Source organism: Artemia franciscana, chromosome 3 (genome assembly GCF_032884065.1).
Source record: "Artemia franciscana chromosome 3, ASM3288406v1, whole genome shotgun sequence".
NCBI lineage: Eukaryota > Metazoa > Arthropoda > Branchiopoda > Anostraca > Artemiidae > Artemia > Artemia franciscana.
Window position 1 is genome coordinate 18,393,787 of NC_088865.1, and position 23,748 is coordinate 18,417,534.

Below are 23,748 nucleotides of genomic sequence, written 5' to 3' on the forward strand. Positions count from 1 at the left end.
TTTTGTCACAATTCTTTAAGAATGACCCCTGAATCAGTAAGGCCGTAGAATAAATAGTTGAAATTACTAAAAATACTTTAGCATAAAGAGCAAGGTATTTATCTCCTCCTAAATACCTCGCTCTTTATGCTAAAGTATTTTTAGAACCCCTCATATGCGTAATAATATCTGTTCGTTTTAAGTTTCAATGCTACTTCTTCCTTTCATTTGAAAAAACGTTTTCATGTTTATTTTTCATTGTTTCCTTATAGTAATTCTAGAGAATCCTGCGCCTTTTTCGTTGAATTTTTCTTCCCCCATGACAGATTCCTCCAAGGAAAGATCCTCCAACATATCCCCCTCTCTTCAGTCCCGCCCCAAAACAAAATAAAATCCCCCTGAAAACGTCTGTACACTTCCCAATAACCATTACTATATGTAAACACTGGTCAAAGTTTATAACTTGTATCCCCTCCCCCAGGGATTGTGGGGAGTAAGTCATCCCCAAAGACATAGTTATTATGGTTTTTGACTATGCCGAACAAAATGGCTATCTCAAAATTTTGAGCCGTTGACTTTGGGAAAAAATGAGCGTGGGAGGGGGCCTAGATGCCCTCCAATTTTATTTGTCACTTAAAAAGGGCACTAGAACTTTTTATTTCCGTTAGAATGAGTCCTCTTGCGACATTCTAGGACCACTTGGTCGATACGATGACCCCTGGGAAAAAAAAAAAAAAATAAACACGCACTCGCGATTTGTCTTCTGGCAAAAAATACAAAATTCCACATTTTTGTAGATAGGAGCTTGAAACTTCTACAGTAGAGTTCTGTGATACGCTGAATCTGATGGTGTCATTTTCGTTAAGATCCTATTATTTTTAGGGGGTGTTTCCCCCTATTTTCCTAAATAAGGCAAATTTTCTCAGGCTCGTAACTTTTGATGGGTAAGACTCAACTTGATGAAACTTATATATTTAAAATCAGCATTAAAATGCGATTCTTTTGATGTAGCTATTGATATCAAAATTCAATTTTTTAGAGTTTTGGTTACTATTGAGCCGGGTCTCTCCTTACTACAGTTCGTTACCACGAACTGTTTGATTCATCTATGGCTCTCGCTTCTGCTTCAGTCACAACGGCTTTTTCGTCCACTTTGAGTATTTCTTCCTTACAGATTAACCAAATCATCATTCTAGACTAGAATTCTACCCCATAAAGTAATGTAACGAGTTACTTTGAGTGAAAAGAAAAGAAAACTAATTCTTAAATTTTCAGGTATTTCCAAGCTTAAATCAAATATTTAAAATTATCATTCTGACACCAGCGAACACTCGTGAGTGATGACAATTTTCGAAAAAGACAGACTTTTAGGTATCTCAAATTGGCCCCAAAGACTACCTCGCCCTCTCTACCCTCAATCCAAGTTGCTGTAATATTCTTATGTATTAGGAGTTTTAAATCAAACCCCTAAACCACTTCCTAAGCTTGGGATTATCTTTTCAGGACGGTATTCGTTACATTAAAAACTTCACGCTCAACCTAAAAAAAACTCAAATTTTCGAAAGAGCTAGAGCGGTAAACTTTTTGGATTTGGATTCACCACATATTTTAGTTGGATAGTGAAAGTATCCATTTGTATAGCAATTTGCTTGAGGTTGACCCCTTTTTTTCATAATATTCCTAAAACATCTCCCCCAACCTCACTCTCTCTCAAAGCTATAAATGCCAAACAATTATTTCGACTTTAAACATTTAGTTTCAAGTTCAACAGCAAAAACAGAGTGTAAAAATGAGACTCGACTTACATTTGCTGGTATTCACTCAATCAATATTTTTTACCTCAACCTCAAAATCAACCTAGGAAAACTCAAACTTGTGAAAGGATTAAAATTGGCAAACTTTTTCGATTCGGAATCAACGCATACTTTTTATTCGGATAGCGAAAGAATCATTTGTATAGCAATTCGTTTAAAGTCAAACCACACTTTTACTAGATTAGCCAAAAAGCCAAAATTTTCTAACATGGCATAAAAAGTCGTCCTTACATATTTATTAACTACCCAAAGTTTTCTTTCTTAATTAAAAAAACTCAAATTGTTCTGGGTAGCAGGAAAGTCCTAACTCAAAGTTCTTCTCTATTGCCTGCCATGATCTTTCTCAAAGACCTGCTTTGACCTGCCTTGGGCCGTAACAAGTTAATTGAAATAGGAATATGTGTAATTGATTAACTGAATTCGTGTTTAACAGTTACAAAAGGAGAAACAATTCATGATGATTAAATGAAAAAAATACAGATTAAAAATAGTTTTAGATGCAAGAACGTTAACAGATTTTATCCTAGAATAATTGCAACATTATAAACTAGTTAGATGTTGGAGGGATTATTAACAGAAATTACTTCGTATATGAAAGGGGCTGCTTCCTCATCAACGCCCGGCTCTTTACGCTAAATTTTTTTACTGTTTTAAAAAGAAGAGCTTAGAGAAAGAGTCAAACTTTAGCGTAAAGAGCGGGGCGTTGATGAGGAAGCAGCCCCTTTCATATACGAAGTAATTTCTGTTCGTTTTAAGTTTTAATGTCGCTCCTTACTTTCAGTTGAAAAAACTTTTTTTTTATTTAAATTCTAAACGTTTTTGAATCAATGCATGTTTTGATTTTGGCTCTCCGCAGAGGAATTTGCATATTTATTTTTTTTTTGGCTAAATGACTTTCTCATAATTTTGATCGAATGATTTTGAGAAAAAAAGAGCGGGGAAGAAGCCTAGTTGCCCTCCAATTTTTTGGTTAATTAAAAAGGCAACTAGAACTTTTAATTTTTTACGAATCTTTTCATTAGTAAAAGATATACGTAACTTATAAATTAGCTTACGTAAAGAATTTTTTATTCTCATGTTTTTATTGCACATATGAGAGGGTTTGCCCCCTCGTCAGTACCTCTCTTTTTACACCAAATCTTAAATTTTGTCCCAATTCATTAAGAATGACCCCTGAATCACAAAAGCCGTAGAATAAATAGTTGACATTACTAAAAATACTTTATCGTAAAGAGCGAGGTATTAGGAGGAGGTGAGCCCCTCATATGGGTAATAATTTCTGTTCGTTTTTAGTTTTAATGCTGCTCCTTACTTCCAGCTGAAAAAAAACTTTTTCATATTTATTTTTTCATTTTTTTTAATAATGCTAGTAAATCCTGGAATTCCCCTTCATGGAAATTTTCTTCTCCCATGACAAATTCCTCGATGGAAAGTTCCCCCGGTATATCCTCCTCTTCTCAACCTCTCCCCCAACCAAAAAATCCTCCTGAAAACGCATGTACACTTCCCAATAACCATTACTATATGTGAGCACTGGTCAAAGTTTGTAACTTGTAGCCCCTCCCACGGGGACTGTGGAGGAGTAAGTCATCTCCAAGGACATAGTTATAAGGTTTTTCAACTACGCTGAATAAAATGGCTATCTCAGAATTTTGATCTGTTAACTTTGGGAAAATAATTAGCGTGGGAGGGGGCCTAGGTGCCCTCCAATTTTTTTGGTTACTTAAAAAGGGCACTAGAACTTTTCATTTCCGTTGGAATGAGCCCTCTCGCAACATTCTATGACAACTGGGTCGATACGATCACCCCTGAAAAAAAAAAATAAATAAATAAACACGCATCCTTGATCTGCCATCTGGCAAAAAATACAAAATTCCACATTTTTGTATATAGGAGCTTGAAACTTCTACGGTAGGGTTCTCTGATACGCTGAATCTGATGGAGAGTTTTCGTTAAGATTCTATGACTTTTAGGGGGTGTTTTCCCCTATTTTCTAAAATAACGCAAATTTTCGCAGGCTCATAACTTTTGATGCGTAAGACTAAACTTGATGAAACTTATATATTTAAAATCAGCATTAAAATGTGATTCTTTTGATGTAGCTATTGGTATCAAAATTTCATTTTTTAGAGTTTTGGTTTCTATTGAGCCGGGTCGCTCCTTACTACAGTTCGTTACCACGAACTGTTTGACTACTACTTAGGTAGCATAAAGCACTTCGTGGTAGGGAACTGCAGTAAGGAGCCACCCGGTTCAATAGTAATCGAAACTCTTAAAAACACAATTTTGATACCAATAGTTAAATCAAAAGAATCGCATTTTAATGCTGATTTTAAATATATAAGTTTCATCAAGTTTAATTTTACCCATCAAAAGTTACGAGCCGGAAAATATTTGCCTTATTTTAGACAACAGGGGGACACACTCCTTAAAAGTCATTGAATCTCAACTTTCCATGAAAGAGTTTGTCAAGAAAGAAGAGATTTTCCATGAAGGGGGCGCAGGATTTTTTAGCATTAAAACAAAAACAATGGAAAAATGAATTTGAAGAAGTTTCTTCAACTGAAAGTAAGGAGCAGCAGTAAAACTTAAAACGAACAGAATTTATTACATATATGAGAGGTTCACCCCCTCCTAGTACCGTGCTCTTTACGCTAAAGCAGTTTTGCTTATTTCAACTATTTATTTCAACTATTATCCGGATAAAGGTGCCATATGGGCACCTTTATCCGGGCTGCTGGCAAATATTTATGTCGAGAACCTTGAAAACTGGGCATTAGATTCTTATTTTCTTTAAACATGTCTATTGGGGTCGTTATATGGATGACGTAATTGTGTTGCGAGAGCAACACTTTGGTTTTGTCGTGTTTTTTTTTTTTTTTTTTTGTTCCTAGCACCCCGATTTCAGCTTATTTCTAGAAAGTGGTAAGGGTCTAACCTCTGCGGTTTTTACGGAAAGTGTGGACCTTAGGCTGGATTGATGAATATGACTTTACATTTTGGAAAGCTTCGTAGAACTCTTGCCTGGGGCCAAAAAGGATGGTTTTTGCTTGTCCTTGAGCCAGAGCCTATAGTGTGTGAAGTGAAGAGGAGTTGTATAGCCTATGTCAGAGAGGACTATCTGAAGTTATGCAGCCAAGCTTTCGTTTCATCAAACCATGTTTCTGCTTTCGAGTGGAAAGCTCCGTTCTAGCAGACAAGCAGGCAGGCACCAGTTTCAAATTGAAGATGGACTAAAATCTATAAGTGTTAAATATATACAACAGTTACCCTGCCCCACAGCCAATATATCTTCTTTGAGTGATAAATAGAAAAATTTAGAGAAGCAAAAAGCGGCATTTTCCCACGGGTCCGAAAGTGCTGCCGTGATTTCGGCTGAGTTTATCATTCGGTTTTTCGCACTTGGGATTGCGGTAGAGAAATGGTATCAGATGTGCCTCTTAAACTTTAAAAGTTCTCTCATTGCTAAAGAAATTAGAGTTTATCCTTTGCTCCTTTCTAAGTGATGACGTTAGAAAGTTGGCCTACGGCAAAAAAAGTCAACTTTTGAACTAAGACAGATAGATTTTTTTTCGACGGCAGTCGATAGCTTTTGATGAGCTGATTAAAGTATATGTCATCCATTTTTTTGTACAAAAATCCCTTCATGAGATATACCAGTTTGAAAGTTTAAAGGGGTTGACAACTTCAGTAGTAAGGTACACACTGAAACCAAAAATAGGCCGATACCAATTGTGAGACATATAGGGGAGTTGTAAGCAACAGTCGGCTGATAGCTCATAATCATCCTCGGCAATGAGGGTTCGCAACTCTTACTAGTTGGTGTACCTATTTTTTGTTTCATATATCGTAGCACTAGAGACAAATTAGCCGAAACCACATTTCTTTGTTTTAGAGCTCATTCAGTTTTAGTATTTCTACCAAGGTATGCTAGATACCGACTTCTTTATTCGAATGTTGACCTCCTCTTCATTTTATCTGTTTTCCTGTTATAGATTTTCCCTGTTTATATTATACAGATTTTAAAGTCCACTGCAGTATTTACTACTGGAACTATTTTTATCTCGACGGAGATAAGATTAATATCAAATAGGGATAAGATGAATCCCAGTAACAAATACTGCAGTTGACTTTAATCCTTATTCGGAGAAACCAACTATTTACGCAACCAATACAGATGGAAACAATTCAGTAGAGTCGCAGCTATGTTTTCTTCACTCACGGATAACTTTATGATGCAGGTGTCTATAGTATTTATTTTAAGATCCTTACAGATTAACAACTTCAGCCTTTAATCTAAGCGAGGAAACAAAACCAAAGTGTTGCTCTCGCAACACTTTACTCGGCGAAGCCGAACAAACGTTGCCGCAACACCTCACGTTGCCCATGCAACGTAGATCTAGTTTCACTTTGGAATTATGAGGAAGCTGAACTTCGGGGCTTCTTAGTTCATCTTAACACTTATGACCGAAATTTGCAGTTCACCCTAGAAGTTGAAAATAAACTACTGTTTTTAGATGTGTTAATTATTCGTAATACTAATCAACTGGATCTTACTGTCTTTCGAAAGCCAACACAAAACAATAGATATCTTCACTTTAATTCAAATCACCCCCCACAAGTAAAAAGAGTAGTTGTAACGTCCCTCATTGATCGTGCCTTGAATATTTGCTCCGATTCGTATATAAATACAGAAATAAACTTTATCAGAGATATTCTTTTTGGTAATGGATACCCCATTCCTATTGTCAATAAAATAATTAACCGTAGAATGAAAAGATATGCTTGTAAAATCGAAGAATATATTTCACAATGTGAGGCTACTGATAAGCCCTCAAATATTGTCTATCTTCCGTATATCCCAAAAATCACAAAGAAACTAAAAAAATATTTGCACAAAAAATAATCTGTACGTAGTTTTTACTAATAATTTTAAAATTATTATTTTCTTAAATTCCGGTAAAGATAAGACCTCAGTTACTCGCCAAAGAGGGGTCTATCAAATACCCTGTGATTGTGGAAATTACTATGTCGGCAGAACCCATCAGAATCTAGAAAAACGGTTACAACAGCATAAAAAGACATAGAAAAGGCATTAATTTCAAATAGTTCCAATAAATCCTTTATTTCTGCTTGGCATATATTGAATAATCCGTTCCACACGATACTTTTTGAGAAATCTTCACTCATCAGTAATGATTTGAGGATAAAATAGGTGGTTCGAGAATCAATCGAAATTAATCTCAAAATAAATAATAATATTTCTTTGAAAAGGGACTTAGGGGAATACTCACTAAATTCTTTATACTCAAATTTAATCAAAAATGACCTAACAAAATATTATACTAAACCGCTTTATAATAGTATTGAACCAGCTACGAAAAGGCCTTTGAGCAAGGCTGCTAAAAAAAGCAAGGTTGGTTCTGAGAGAAATTGCACTTAATCACTTTGTTATCTTTAGTTTGAATAAATTTATATTCTCACTTCATTCTTTTTGTCAGTCCTGGTTGAACTTCGTTGAAGTAAGGATGCTAGGGCTGTTTTTGAAAAGTTTTTAGAAAACAATATTTGGTTTTAGTTCTCACAATTTAATGTATTGTGATTTAATGTTTTCTCGTATTGTGCTGAAGAGAGCCCTTGGACATAGGGCCGAAATATTCACAGAACTGATTTCCACTGTCTTGAAAAGATTTTCCCTATTGTTTCTACTTTGTATTTGTTTGTTATGGAAAGGCAGTGTGGTCTTCGTAGCTAGTTTTGGTTTTCTTTTTTTTTAAGATTTATGAAAATATTTTTGCATATCACCTGTATGTAGTTTTCACATTCAAGATCACTTATTTTTAGCTTCTATGATTCCATAGATATTCTACAGGATTATTTTCTTTTTAATAATTGACTTTTCCCGTATCCTTGATTTTTCTGTAGCCTAGAAATTCACTAACAACCCCTGGCTGAGGACTCTCAGCCAAATACGTTGCAGAAATTTAAGAATTAGATCAAATAATTACTCAACATTCCAAAAAATATAATCAGTATTTAGTTGTTCTTTTTTTTTTTTTTTTTTTTTTTTACATATTTCTGGGATCAGAGTGCGACAACATTAGTCAGAAGGGGCCTTCAAAATCTAAAGAAACCTTTAATATTAGTATCGTCAAAGATGCATAAATAAAGTTTTAGTAGAGCTAAAAAAGGTATGGCTAATATAACTTCGATTTGCATTGGTACATCACCCAATCAGATATTCACCTTTCAAACAATTCGTGGTAATGAACTGTAGTCAGGTGCAACCCGGCTCAATAGTAAGCGAAACTCTAAAGAATTAGATTTTGATATTAATTGATACATCAAAACAAGTGGATTTTTATACTGATTTTATATATGTAATTTTCATCACATTTGGTCTCACTCATCAAAAGTTACGAGCCCAATAAAATGTGCCTTGTTTTGGAAAATAGGGGGAACATCCCCTAAAAGTCAAAGGATCTTAACGAAAATCACACCATCGAATTTAACGTATCAAAGAATACTTCAGTCAAAGTTTCAAGCTCCTATCTACAAAAATGTGGAACTTGGTATTTTTTGCCAAAGACCGATCACGGGACGGTGCCGGTGCCTTTTTTATTTGTTTGTTTATTTGTTATTCCCAGGGATAATCATATCGATCAAGTGGTCCTAAAGTGTCGCAAGAAGACTCATTCTAATAGAAATTAAAATTCCTAGTTGCCTTTTTAAGCAACCAAAAAATTGGAGGGTAACTAGGCTTCCTCTCCCACCCTTTTTCTCAAAATTGTCTGATCAAAACTAAGAGAAATACATCTAGCAAAAGAAATTAATGCGCAAATTTCTTTTAATTATTCATTTACGGAGAGCCAAAACCAAACATGGATTAATAAAAAAAAAGTTCAGAAATTAAATAATAAAACAATTTTTTAACTGAAAGTAAGGAGCGACATTAAAACTAAAAAAACTGAGATTACTCCGCATATGAAAAGGGGGCTCCTCCCTCCTCAACGCTCCGCTCCTTACGCCAAAGTTATTTACTGTTTTATAAAGTAGAATTGAGAGAAAGAGTCAAACTTTAGCGTAAAGAGCGGAGAATTGAGGAGGGAGGAGCCGCTTTTATACGCGGAGTAATTTCTATTCGTTTTTAAGTTTTAATGTCCCTCCTTACTTTCAGTTAAAAAAGACTTTTTTTTATTTAATCTTTTAAAAAGATCGGTACACCAGTTTTGCCGCTTATCAAGGAAACCAGATTGGTATGCAATGAAAAAAAAATACTTAAAGAAAGAGGTAGGCCTAAACGATGAAAAGTATATCAGACAAATAATAAACAACACAAAGAAAAACACACCAAGAAACTGAGTGTTAGTAGTACACCGCTTTATTCAAAATAAATTATACAAAATAATCATATCACTGAAACTCTTTTATTAATACATAAATCATTAAAAGGCACTTGGGAGAAAGACCAAATCCAGTCAGATACATTTTAGCAGGAAGAGGATACACTATAGAAAATCTGATTGTAGGGTGTTTTCAAAATAGACCAAACATTGTGACTTGTTAAAAAAATTTCAAGTTAGAAAGGACACCTGTTTACGGGAGGAGGATAGAATTTTAAAGAAAAGAGTTAAAAATTGTTGTCTACCATTCAGTCTAAAAAATATCCTTGGGAGTAGGGGAACAGACAGGTTTTGAAGAGATTGATTTCGCTAGAATTATTTGGCAACAGCCAAAGAAAAAGCGATTCCTGTACTAAAACTGAAGCTGTTGTTGACAAACCGATATGCATCAAAATTTTGGAGGATATGACCGTATAGGCCTCGCAAACCGTTGATGCTAAAGTTTTTAATAAGATATTGGCACTCAAAAGCTTAAGATTTTTGAGTCAAGCAGTAGCAGAGCATTTTTCACCATGTCCTAAAGCTTGCCATTGAATAAATTTCACTTTCATGACAACCTGCATTATTCCAATCAGGTTCGTAAGTAGTATCACCATGATAGTTGGAATAATAGCAGTCTGCATTGGTTGGATAAAAAGAATCACCGGAAAAGTAAGGTATGGTAGGAACATGGTAATTTAGATCAGGTGTCGTTGTGCTACAGTAATCTGTGTGTAAGATATTTGTTACTGATGCTGAAGATACGTTTGGTGGTACACTGGAGGTCATCTGTAGATTTTGATCTTGAGTTTGGCGTTTTGATTTGTATCGACGGTTTTGAAACCAGATCTTAACCTGAAAAATAGAGAATCAAGTTTGAATTTATGAAAATTCTAATTCCTGTGAAAAACCGTTTCTGGTAACAGTAAAAAAACAAAAGTAAAATAGCAAAATAGTCAAGGCTAGAATAGTAAGTCCTTATCATCAAGTATAAAGTCAGTACAAGTATTGAATACATTTCTAAACCCTAAGTGCTGATTCCAGTATTTTCTACAGGAAAAATACGCTGTTTTGTAGCTACGGCTGTGACTATCAAACAGTTCGTGGTAATGAACTATAGTAAGGAGCAACCAGGCTCAATAGTAATCGGAACTCTTACTGTAGAAGTTTCAAGCTCCTATCTACAAAAATGTGATTTTTTTTTTTTTTGCCAGAAGACACATCACGTATATGTGTTTATTTGTTTGTTTGTTTTTGTCTTTTTTTCCCAGGGGTGATCGTATCGACCCAGTGGTCCTAGAATGTCACGAGAGGGCTCATTCTAATGAAAATTAAAAGCTATAGTACCCTTTTTAAGTGACCAAAAAAACCGGAAGGCACCTTGGCCCCCTCCCACGCCCATTTTCTTCCCGAAGTCACCGGATCAAAATTAAGAGACAGCCATTCTTAACTATTTCCTTGGGGACGACCTAATCCCTGATATTCATCGGGGGAGGTGCTCCAAGTTACAGACTTCGACCATTGTTTTCATATAGTTTTGGTTATTGTAAAGCGTAGTGACGTTCTCAGGGGGATTTAAACAATTTATTCTACGGCCTTTGTGATTCAGGGGTCGTTCTTAAGGATATGGGTCAAAATTCAAGTTTTAGTATAAAGAGCGAGGTACTGATGAGGGGAGTGAAACCCCTCATATCTGTAATAAAAATACACAAATATAGAAGTTCGTTACATAAGTTAATTTGTAAGGTACGTGTGTTTATTACTAAAAAAACGTTCATAAAAAAATCTAGTTGCACTTTTAAGTAACTAAAAATCGGAGGGCAACTAGGCCTCCTCCCCTACCCCATTTTGTATCAAAATCGTCCAATAAAACTATGAGAAGGCCCTTTAGCAAAAAAAAATTAATATGCAAATTTCATTTTGATTATTCATGTGCGGTGAGCCAAAATCAAAACATGCATTAATTCAAAAACGTTCAGAAACTAAACAAAAAAAAACAAGTTTTCTTAACTGCAAGTAAGGAGCGACATTAAAACTTAAAACGAACAGAAATTATTCCGTAAAAGAAAGGGGTTGTCCCCTCTTCAACACCTCGTTCTTTACGCTAAAGTTTTTTATTGTTTTAAAAAGTAGAGTTATGAGAAAGAGTCAAACCTTAGCGTAAAGAGCAAGGTGTTGAAGAGGGAAAAACCCCTTTCATATACGGAATAATTTCTGTTCGTTTTGGGTTTTAATGTCACTCCTTACTTGCAGTTGAAAAAACTTGTTTTTTTATTCAATCAAACAGTTCGTGGTAACGAGCTGTGGTAAGGAGCGACCCGGCTCAACAGTAAACGAAACTCTAAAAAAAAACTCTAAAATTTTGAGGCTAAAAGATATATCAAAAGAATTGGATTTTTATGCTGATTTTAAAAATAAAAGTTTTATCAAATTTAGTCTTTGTCATCAAAAGTTACGAGCCTGAGAAAATTTGCCTTATTTTGGAAAATAGGGGAAAACACCCCCTAAAAATCATAGGATCTTAACGAAAATCACACCATCGCATTCAGCGTATTAGAGAACCCTATAGAAAAAAATTCAAGGTCCAATCTACAAAAATGTGGTATTTCGTATTTTTTGCCAGAAGACAAATCACGGGTGCGTGTTTATTTGTTTGTTTGTTTGTTGTTTTTTTTTTTTTCCCAGGGGTCATTGTATCGACCAAGTGGTCCTAGAGTGTTTTAAGAGGGCTCATTCTAACGAAAATGAAAAGTTCTAGTGCCATTTTTAAGTGACCAAAAAATTGGAGGGCACCTAGGCCCCCTCCCACGCTCACTTTTTTCCCAAAGTCAACGGATCAAAATTTTGAGATAGCCATTTTGTTTCGCATAGTCGACAACCATAATAACTATGTCTTTGGGGATGACTTACCCCCTCACAGTCCCTGGGGGAGAGGCTGCAAGCTACAAACTTTGACCAATGTTTACCCACAGTAATGGTTATTGGGAAGTGTACCGACGTTTTCAGGGGGATTTTTTTGGTTTGGGTGTGGGGTCCAGGGGAGGGGCTATATGGGAGGATCTTTCCTTGGAGGAATATTTCATGGGGGAAGAAAAATTCAATGAAAAGGGCGCAGGATTTTCTAGCATTACTATTAAAAAAAATGAAAATATAAACATGAAAAAGTTTTTTCAATTGAAAGTAAGGAGAAGCATTAAAACTTAAAACAAACATAGATTATTACTCTGACTATTACTTATAGAGATCATTATGAGGGGTTCTAAAAATACTTGAGCACAAGGAACGAGGTATTTAGGAGGAGATAAATACTTCGCTCTTTATGCTAGATTATTTTTAGTTTTACTTATTTATTTTATTTATTTATTTATTTTCTTTATTTCCCTCAAAAAATGAGGAGTACGCTACAATATAATATAAAGAAAAAACAAATGATAACACTTACAATCAAAACCTATCAAATTTTGATCAAATACTTAAAAAAAGATACAAAGACACTTGCTAAATAGTTTAGCCTATAAATCATGAAGAGCCAGAACTGTTACTAAAAAACGGAAATAAATTGTGGCCTAAAAGGTTAATTTCAACTATTTATTCTACGGCCAGTCTGATTCAGGGGTCATTCTTAAAGAATTGGGACAAAACCTATGATTTAGTGTGAAGAGCGAGGTATAAACGAGGGGACAAATATATAATCAAAAATAATACAAATATATTTCTTTCTCGCAACTCTACTTTTTAAAACAATAAAAAACTTTAGCGTAAAGAGCGGGGCGTCGAGGAGGAAAAGCCCCTTTCATATACGGAGTAATTTCTGTTCATTTAAGTTTTAATGTCGCTCCTTACTTTCATTTTAAAAACTTGTTTTTTTTTATTTAATTATGTAAAAAGCCGGGTTCCTGCCATTGTGAACCGAAATCTAGAAACTGATGATTTAAAGAAAACATATAATAAAGCCCATTCTCCTTTTTGTGTTGACTTTACACATAAAACATTAAACATAAATGTAATAATACATGTTTTTTTTATTTAAAACAATCATTATGCATATTTCAATCCCCTTTTGTTTTCAGTAAAGTGTCCATCTTAATATGATGTTTATGGATAGGGCATGGGCAAGCAATGGTATTTTTATAAGCAAAGAATTTTGTTTGTTTTCAAGCTTTTTCTAACCTCACTCTTTAGTATAAAAGCTACAAACAACTATGTTTTATATTCTCCAACTATTGATACTTTTATCGTACTTGATAAAAGGACGCGGCACTCATTACCCTTCAGTTAACCAGTTTCCTTTAAACCTATTGGCTTTATTTTGAACGAAAAGAAGAAATAAGTATATGTCATAATTTAGATTTCATAGTATTTTGTTTAGGGCGACTCTTATATTAAAAATAAAATATTTTCTTTTTTCTGATTAAAGCTGGAGAAGCAAGCCACTCCCCATATTGTATTGTTGCAAATAATAACAAGTAATTATTTACTGATTAACAAAACAGACAATAGATCCAGGGTGGAAATCTACATACCTGTGTTGGTGTTAGTTTAAGGAGGACAGACAGATGTTCACGTTCCGGTGCAGATAGATACTTTTGTTGCTTGAATCGCCTCTCTAGCTCAAAAACTTGAGACTAAAAAAGAATACCATGAATGAGTACATGAATGAGTGCTATTGAGTACATCTTTAGTTTGAAGAATAAATGGGTAAGACTGGTAGAAATCGATATTACAGTATCAAAATCTACGTCTTATGTGTTCTATGACCACCAGGTTATATACATAATAGTTTACACAGTTAGTTGTTTTTGCATTTATTTGGAATTTTGGTAATTACACATTTATTTCCTTTCTTTTTTATTTCTTTTTGTTATTGTTTTTCCTGCTTATTTTAATTTTGTATTTGTTATACAAATACATTATACATACAAATACATTGTTATGTCATTAGAAATATTTGTTTTTTAAAGGAGGACCTCCGACGTCCTCCATGTTTCTGTTTTACGTGCCTTCTCGTGTAGTTGACGGTTTTTATGTTTTCTTTTGAAAAAAGAGAGCCGTCAATGAAGACTGGGAAACAAATAAAACAAATATACTATTTTCAGTGAATAAGACTCATAACACCGGAAATAAAAAACAAATTGTTTTTTTTTTCGTAACTCATAATTTAGAAAACAATATATAATATATTACCTTTACATGCCAGAGAAAATATATTGATAAGATATATTAAGCGTTAAAAACATTCAAATTGTATGTTGTAATAGCCATGGTAATATTTTTCATCCTTTAAACTTTAAAATCAAAAGAAAATGATTCTAAATACGCTCATATTTCCTCTTTTGTCGTAAACTTTCAAATTAATTGGATAAATGGTTAGTCAGTTGTGAGTGATGCTTTGTGATGAATGCTTTGTGAGTGACAGAAATTTTAAGCTTTCGTGTTGTGTGAAAACAAAAAATTAGGCATGATGCCTGCCCCCTTTTTTAAAGGGTTAAACTAAGAGTTAGGGCATACTAGCATTGGCCACACAATATAATGACCACAATTGGCCATAAATGTCTGAAATTTAATCCTGACGAATTGTGGCTATTATATTGTATGGTTAATTATAGCCATAAACAACAATATCTAAAAGTGAACCCTCATTAATATAGACAAGTAAATAGTGGATTTCTAAATTTAATAGTAGAACAGTGGAGTGTTGTTGGGAGATAATTCCAATAAAGCCTAGGCGAATGCCGCTCCTGGGGTTTATTAGAGGTTTATCACAAGAGAAGTTATAGCACCTATAATACATTTGTACTATTTTTTGTACTATTTTAGAGCAGTACCCTACATAAAATAAACAGTATTTTACATCAGCTTTCTTTTAAGTAGGAGTTTTGAACCTGGACATTATTTCAACTGAATTAAACCCAAACTTTTATTTCCAGATTTGAAATTGAACCTAACACAAATTTCTTTGTTCCGATTTTCAAGACTCAGTAAAAGAGACTCATAGCTCTTTTAAAAATGAAAAAAATATAGGCTAAATAATAATAGGCTAAATAAAAAATAGGCTAAAAAATGGCGATAGTTTTCCCCGACGTATAGTTGAAACTACCCATTAACAAATTCCTTTGCATCACTAGCGGCTCATTGATGTGTACTAAGTAATGTGCGCTATGTGCTATGTGTATGCATATGCATTGAAACTATTAGAATGAATCATTGGGGAAGCAAACCATATTAAAACTTGAAATGATAATTTAAGCACTTTTTCAAAAAGTTTTTTTTTGATATTTTATCAATTAAAACTGTACCTTCTTATGGAGCCAAAATTTCCACTCAAAAAGTTTAATAACTTCTTTACTATTGATGTGTCAATAATTTTAGAGATATATGCATTATAAATTTGATGTCGACTGTCATTTTGTTTTAAGCCCCAAAAGCCTTATGTGAGCACTTTGGGGGTATCCAAGCATAAATTCGATATTCAGTTCAAAGGAAGAAGTAACTTCGTGAGCAGAGACATTGTAAGTCAGAATCACAATAGGAAGTATGTAAAACTGTTTTTGACATTATAAGTTCAAAATCGTCATTTTTTTTGTTTTCTGTTTTTTTTACTATATTTGAACAAGACTATCTCTGCCATGAAAATGATTCACTAGCAGGTGTAGTACAATGTTGTACAGTGTTGTGGTGTAGTGTAGTACAATAGTTTGTACTACACTTTCTTGATTACTCAAGAAACAGCAATAGTTTAAAATCATTCAAATAGTAAAAATATATATGTAGCATGTCAAAACCTTATTAAGGGGGTGCTCTAATTTAAGCACAAACACCCAAAACCACATAAACAGCGTTACGTTTTATGACCTAAGATAATATAACAATTGTTTTCTCCTTTTTAAAAATTTTTCGGTTGCCATACCCCAGTAGAGTATTTAATGCCAAGCACTCGTGCACTGCAACAATGCACAGCAGGTCATGCCTAATACCCTAAAGTTAGAATAAAACTAGAGGGTCTTCAAAATTTTCTATAGTTTCGCAGAAAAATATAGGAAATATTCTGTTGCAAAGGTATACCGTCTTCAATATATACAACTTAGACAGAGATATACGAATTCAGGTTTTTCTTCAATTACAATATAATTCATATGATAAGACTAAGACTTAGTCTTAAAGTTTTGTAGACTAGGATATATGGGTTGTGATTTTTGCTTCAATTATAATATAGTTGATGTTATAATTAAAAAAAATATGTTAGAGAAAATACGGAATGTAGTTAGTTGTCATTAATATATATTTTGATGACAAAACATTATAGCCTATTTGTTCTAACTTAGATTTTTGCTTTTGTGAAAGAGTGAGTTATCACTCTTTTAAGAAAGGGGAAATATATGATTTATTCTATTAAAAAAAATTAAGATTTTACTAGAATAACATGATAGTTTTACACGATATCAATTGCCAGGCCCGGATAGAAGAAGGAGGGCAAGGGGCTCACGCCCAGCCTATAAAGATTCCCATAACTGTCGTCACAATTATCTTCGAAAGTTTGTCAATTTTTTCTATCATGTTAAAGAGATAGGATCTTTCTATAAAAAAAAAAAAAAAAACTCCTGTACATGGCCCAAGATTATAGAAAATTTTGACACAGTTTCGGAGATCAAGAGATATCAGCGGGGTTTACTCTCATACGTATATAGCAGATGGACCTTTTTTTTCTAGATTTAGAAGGGAATGGCTGCCAAGACCTAATTCCGACGTTCTGAGTCTTCTATCTTGTGCAAAAAATGAATTAATAAAATCTTCCTGCCATCCCGCGTACCTGCCTTGATGCCCCTGCTACCATGTTAGAAAGTCATTTGCAATCAAAGTTTGATTTGAAACCCCTTTTGGAATTTTGAAAAAAAGACACAAAAACTATAAAAACCAACTATTAGTTTTCAGCAGTTTACTCTGGGTAAAAAGGCAAAGAACTATTCCTTCTCTCTTTGTTTGGGTGGAATATACAGCCAAAATAGCATCCAACGCCGAAAATCCCTTTCATTACAACCTAAATATTTGATTTCGTGAAGAATGTTTAGTTTACTGTAATGAAATATTATTTGCAGGGCCTACCTGTGTAAACAGAATCCTTGGCTTCCGCTTGTTTCTACATCTGTCCGCTACCTCGGTTGACTTTTGTTTAACCTCGACGGGTTTTGTAAGCATTCTGGACTCAAATTTTGAACCTAGAGTAACCATCTGTTAATTAAACCAATAGATATCACTAATAATAGAACGCCTAGAAAGCACCTACAAAGGAATCTCTTCCGGAGTTGACGGGTCTGTATTCTAAAAATGCTAAACATGGTTATATCACATTAATTAGATGGAAAAATTCGACCTATAAGGAAAAAGCCCGAAGGTCCCTCCTGTACCTCTCCTGTACCTGCCATTGCCCAAAGATGATCACGATGCGAGAATCAAGATTTATTTTAACTGAGGGTTTAACTAATAGGCAAGTGTTCATACAGTCGTCAAAAGAATGTAAATATTTTACATTGGTCCCCTTCATATTAAGTAAGCGTACTACAACAGGACTAAAATGGTACTTTTTAATCTCTTTTCATCGAGCAAAAGAATTAAATCAAGACCCCACCAAAACGTACACCCTTATTTCAAATATATTATCCATGTGATTTTACCGCTTATTAATTCATTACAAGAATTGAAAGCACGATATTTTTTAGAAAGCCACATATTTTCTACACTTTCTCATATTTCAGGGATGGATTGTCTGTACGTAAATGCCAAACATGAATAAACTAAATTAAAGTATAAGAAGTATCTTTATAAATAAAAAAAAAATAATGTAGTCGAATTTCTGTAATTTGTGAAGATTTAAGATATTCTGTAACCGTCCAAGGTATATTAAAAAGATTTCAGATTCAAGATGCTGAAGTAGAGCTATCGCATTCTACATTATTTTCTTCATTATTTTCTTCACCTATCGCCGAAGGAAAAAAAAACACAAGAAACACACAAGACTGAAGAGATTGCTGGCACTTTAGCATAACTCTTACCATACAGTTCCCAGCAGCTAATTATACACATAATATTATATGTATATATATATATATATATATATATATATATATATATATATATATATATATATATATATATATATATATATATATAAATATATATATATATATGTACATATATATATATATATATATATATATATATATATATATATATATATATATATATATATATATATATATATATATATATATATATATATATATAATATTATATGTATTGTTAGCTGCTGCTAACTGTTTGGTAAGAGTTATACTAAAGTGCCAGTGACCGCAATTTCTTCAGTTTCCCACTTCATTCGTCATTAAAGATCCCAGTGGGGGGGGGGTCTAATATCTTTCCTTGAATACTGTAGAAATGATGACCCTATCACTAATTTTTGATGTTTTAGACCTCATCCCACCTAGAAAATATGTCAAGGGGTAAATTCTTTCTTCAAAATCTAGAAGAGCTTCGGGAAAAAACAAACTCATAGTAATAAACTTTAAGTAAAGAACGACCTTCTTTTTTTTTTTATAGAAACCCAATCTCTAAGAAACAAAGTTTCGAATACGGTAACATAAGTTGCTATAAGCATAAGTTTCTCGTAGTGATTCCAAATATGCAAACGTGTTAATTTTAAAGTTACTCATCAACAGACGGTTTTATTTTAGAGCCAGGAACTTATTCCTCCACCTCGAAAAAGGGGCTACGATACTGATAGAAATTATGAAATAAAATTCAATGTTTGTGGAAGTCCTAAATATATTTCTTTTTCTCCATGTATTGCTGTGCAAAAATTATTTTTTGATTTAAAGAGTTGTGTATGACGAGTTGGTGGCCCTCCTCTTATTTAGGGCCAACCCTGGGTATGGTATTACAAAAGAACAGAAATTGAATGAAAGAAACAAGTTTTCTCAAGCGAAAGTAAAGGGTGGCATTAAAGCTTAAAAGAACAGAAAATATTTCATATATGAGAGAGAGTGCTTCCTAGTCAGCCCCCTTTTTTACACTAAAACTGGTATTTCGTCCGAAGGAACAACTGTTCAAACACAAAGGCCTCTGACTTTGTACAAGAAATATATTTAAAGCACTATTTTTGCACATGGAGCAAGGGTTGCGGAGGGAGCGGCTCCCAAATATACATAATAGTTTCTATTCGTTTTAAGCTTTAATGCCGCTCTTTACTATCATTTGAAGAAACTAATTTTGTTCAATTTCACATAAATTGAAACAAGTAGTTCCACAAAAAGTACAGACTTAGCCAGCATAAAGTAAAATGGGAAAAGCATTCACAGCCTTAGAGTTTAAAATGAAACGCAAGATTCAGTTGATTTTTTTTTCTCTTTTTTTCAACATCATTATGAGCTTCTAGACTTTCCAGACTTGATTGATTCTCTGTTTCTTGAGCAAATCACTTTTTTAGTGCAATAAATTTTTTTATCGCCATCGCTCTCAAATTATTTAAAGTAATTACAGGGGGAGGGGATAGGTAAAACATACACGCAGAACATTGATCTTACTTTCTGAATGGTACACATTTGACGAATTTAGGCTATGCGAATACCGAAACTGGAAAACTTACCCTATAACGATTTTAATTTTGTTTTGCAAATTAGTATCCTTTATTATGTATCTGGGAGACTGATTCTGAATCATGATACGTTTTCTTTTATTATTTGGAATATTCATGAACTAAGAAAAACGATCCGATGTTCCGTCTCTTTGTAACTTCAATTTCTCCACTATGCACTCAATTAGAAGTCGTCTCTGGATAAATTTTTGTGTTAAATCCTTCTCCAGCGAACACATTTATTGTTAAAAGTTTAATATTGTTGTCTTTATTCCTACTTGACGAAAAACTTAACCTCTGGTTGAAAAAATGAAACTGATGTGATGGCTATTTCTTCCCTAGGGCCGTAATTCAAAATTGGCCTGAATATTAACAAGAATAACAAATTTAGTTATATAACAGATTTCCAAGGTTTTGTTTCAAAACAATTTTATTGAAACAAATAGGACGAAAATACCGATGTGGCTTACCTTTTAATTTATCAGGAATCTGGTATTTACTTGATCTGCTTAGACACACACTATCAGTCAATGGAGAACACAGTTCATTTAATTGTTGCAGATGCCTCGAAGTTAGGGGAGCAGGTCTTTTAATGTCCAAATTCGCAACATTTCGTTTCCAAGGTAATTCGCTTTCCACTTGGGAGTCTTTAGAATCCCAATTCTTTCCATGACTAGAAGTCTCTTCCCAATATAATGGAGTTGTTTCATAACAGTTAACCGCTTTCTCACACCATGTATTTGGTGAAGGAGTGAAAGATGGTGAATGCCATTCGTCTCCTGAGGCAATCCCTTCATCACTTACAGAGCTATGATCTGAATATGGTCGATACTCTTCGTAAGGTAGTTGGAACAGATTTTCCATCATTTGTCTTAAAAACTACTTGAAACAGAACTGATCCAGATTTGGAAGCTAAGGGCCTAAGATGAAAGCTTTTGTTCCAAGTTTTTTGCTTCTAACCATTAGAATCTTTTTACGATTTCAAACAGCCAATAGAAAGATGGAACAAAAAGTAGGCGGTTCTATGCTATGGAATTCCAGATGATTTAGTTTTGGAAATCTGATACGCGTAGGTAAGTTTAAACAAATGCGGATGTCACATTAAAGTGACTGAGAAATATCTAAGGAATGTTTTTGAAGCTTTTAAATGCCGCATTAGAGGCAATAGGGTGACTGACAAGTATCAGAGAGTATCTTCAGGGGGCCTTTATTAAGAACTTGAATGGAATTTATTCACAGTCAATTAATTATATAAACTTTTTTTTTCATTCGGACAAAAGACCTATTCACAATTTGTGATACATTTGTGGTTTAATTGAAGGGCTACAAAAAAAGTATCATCCATCTACTTAAATTACCCAGTCTTCCAAAATATGATGGGGATGCCACATTGATAAATATAGATGACTTTTCAGATTTTTAATTCACTTTAACCTTTGTTTCACTGAAATGAATCTACACTACCCCTCACTGTAGTCCACTTATAGAGGGATGGACGAAAATTGCATCTTTCGACGTCAATAATATTTCAGATTTATTTTTTCTTTTCTAATGTGTCATTTCTCCGTTTTTGGCCCGTGGTTTGAATTGCAGGAGGGTATATTTCTTTTCCGTTTGGTACCTACACATATATCGAGGACTGACCAATAAGGAGTACTGGGGGGTGGGTCTTTTCTCAACATTACTTAAGTAATAAAAGTACACAGTTAATTGGTCGATTTTAAAAGAAATTAACTGAAAAAACAGGTTTTTTCAACTGCAAGTAACGAGCAAAATTAAAACTTAAAATGAACAGAAATTATTAAGTATATGAGGGGGTTCACCCCCCTCTTCAATACCTCGCTCTTTCCGCTAAAGTTTGAATTTTGTTCCTATTCTTTAAGAATAACCCCTGAATCACAAAGACCGTTTAATTAGAATAAATAACTCTTTTGAAAGTACTAAAAAAAAACTATGTCGTAAAGAGCGAGGTATTGAAATACCTCGCTATACCTCGTAATAATTCATATACTCATATACGTAATAATTTCTGTTCTTTTATATTTTAATGTCGCTTCTTACTTTCATTAGAAAAAACTTTTTTACTTAATTAGTTTTTTTTTACTTAATTTTGGATCTTTTTAAATAATGCTGTAAAATCTGGCGCCCCCTTCATCCCATGAAAAATTCCTCCATGTAAGGGTTCTTTCATGTAAACTTGATGTTTTGGGGGTGTTTCTCCCCCTTTTCAAAGATTGCGAAAATTTTCCAGGCTCGTAACTTTTGATGGGTACCATTAAATTTGATGAATTTTACACATCTTAAATAAGCATAAAATTCCGATTCTTTTGATCTATCTATTGTTATCAAGACTCTGTTTCTTTGAGTTTCGATTATTATTGAGCCGCATCGCTCCTTACTTACAGTTCGTTACCACGAACTATTTAAAAAGGTTATAAGTTTGCAAGACTGGCGGCAACAATAAAAAATAAAAAAAAACAATTAAGAGTAATGTAATTAAGGCAATTCATAAATTCGCCAAAAAAGCTCCTTTTTTAAATTCTATCGTTTCTTTCAACTCGTTGTGAATTTACTCCTTTTCAGTCTAAAACCACAAAAAATTGGCTTCAGTGAAAATCTGAATCAATCTTTTATTTTGTAACAAGGAGGGGAAAATATAAAATTCTAACTTCTTTGGGCTACCGAAATGATACGAGGTGGAAATTTTTCAAGATTAAAACTACTTTTTACTGTCAATAATTTGTTTTCAAGCCTTTTTATGGCATAGAGATGAAAAAATTGAAATCTTTACTTTTTTTGCTGTCATAAAATTTGGGGTTTGCTTTTTTTTTGCGAAGCGGGGTGGTTTTTAGAACATTGTTGTATTTCAGAGGATTTGTATAATAGAAAGTAAATGTAGGACTTCACTGTTTTAAAAAGTAAATTTGAGATAAAGAGTCAAACTTTAGCGTATTAAATAAAAACAAGTTTTTTTTTAACTGAAAGTAAGGAGCGACATTAAAACTTAAAACCAACAGAAATTACTTCGCATATGAAAGGGGCTGCTTCCTCATCAACGCCCCGCTCTTTACGCTAAAGTTTGACTCTTTCTCTCAACTCTACTTTTCAAAACAGTAAAAAACTTTAGCGTAAAGAGCGGGGCGTTGATGAGGAAGCAGCTCCTTTCATATACGAAGTAATTTCTGTTCATTTTAAATTTTAATGTCGCTCCTTACTTTCAGTAAAAAAAACTTGTTTTGTTTTCTTTAATTTCGAAACGTTTTTGAATCAATGCATGTTTTGATTTTGGCTTTCCGCAGATGAATAAATAAAACGAAATTCTTTTTTTGGCTAAATGACATTCTTATAGTTTTGATCGAATGATTTTGAGAAAAAAAGGAGCGGGGGAGGAGGCCTTGTTACCCTCCGATTTTTAGTTACTTAAAAGGCAACTAGAACTTTAATTTTTTTTTTTACGAATGTTTTTATTAGTAAAAGATATACGTAACTTACAAATTAGTTTACGCAACGAACTTCTGTATTCTTATGTTTTTATTACGTATATGTTCACCCCCTCGTCAGTACCTCGCTCTTTACAATATAGCTTGAATGTTGTCCCAATTCCTTAAGAATGACCCCTGAATAACAAAAGCCGTAGAATAAATAGTTGAAATTACTAAAAATACTTTAGGGTAAAGAGCGACGTATAAGAAGGAGGTGAGCCCCTCATATGCGTAATAATTTCTGTTTTTTTTAACTGAACGCAAGGAGCGACTTTAAAACTTAAAACCAACAGAAATTACTTCGTATATGAAAGGGGCTGCTTCCTCATCAACGCCCCGCTCTTTACGCTAAAGTTTGACTCTTTCTCTCAACTCTACTTTTCAAAACAGTAAAAAACTTCAGCGTAAAGAGCGGGGCGTTGATGAGGAAGCAGCTCCTTTCATATACGAAGTAATTTCTGTTCATT

General features: G+C 33.7%; 1 protein-coding gene across 1 annotated transcript; it reads right to left on the minus strand.

Moving 5' to 3' along the window:
- Window positions 1–9,163: 9,163 nt before the first annotated feature.
- LOC136024628 (homeobox protein Nkx-2.3-like) lies at window positions 9,164–20,687 on the minus strand. The gene is made up of 4 exons (XM_065700058.1): window positions 20,270–20,687; window positions 17,276–17,388; window positions 13,699–13,800; window positions 9,164–10,030 (listed from the first exon to the last, which is right to left on the minus strand). Exons 1-4 carry the CDS (start codon window positions 20,664–20,666, stop codon window positions 9,704–9,706), a joined length of 939 nt encoding a protein of 312 aa, XP_065556130.1. The 5' UTR covers window positions 20,667–20,687; the 3' UTR covers window positions 9,164–9,703.
- Between the last annotated feature and the right edge of the window lie 3,061 nt (window positions 20,688–23,748).

Coding starts and splice junctions, on each gene's coding strand:
- LOC136024628 (XM_065700058.1), bottom strand. CDS start 20,666: ATGATGGAAAATCTGTTCCAACTACCTTACGAAGAGTATCGACCATAT. Junction 13,801..17,275: donor CAAGGATTCTGTTTACACAG/GTAGGCCCTGCA, acceptor ATTCTTTTTTAG/TCTCAAGTTTTTGAGCTAGA. Junction 10,031..13,698: donor TTAAACTAACACCAACACAG/GTATGTAGATTT, acceptor TCTATTTTTCAG/GTTAAGATCTGGTTTCAAAA.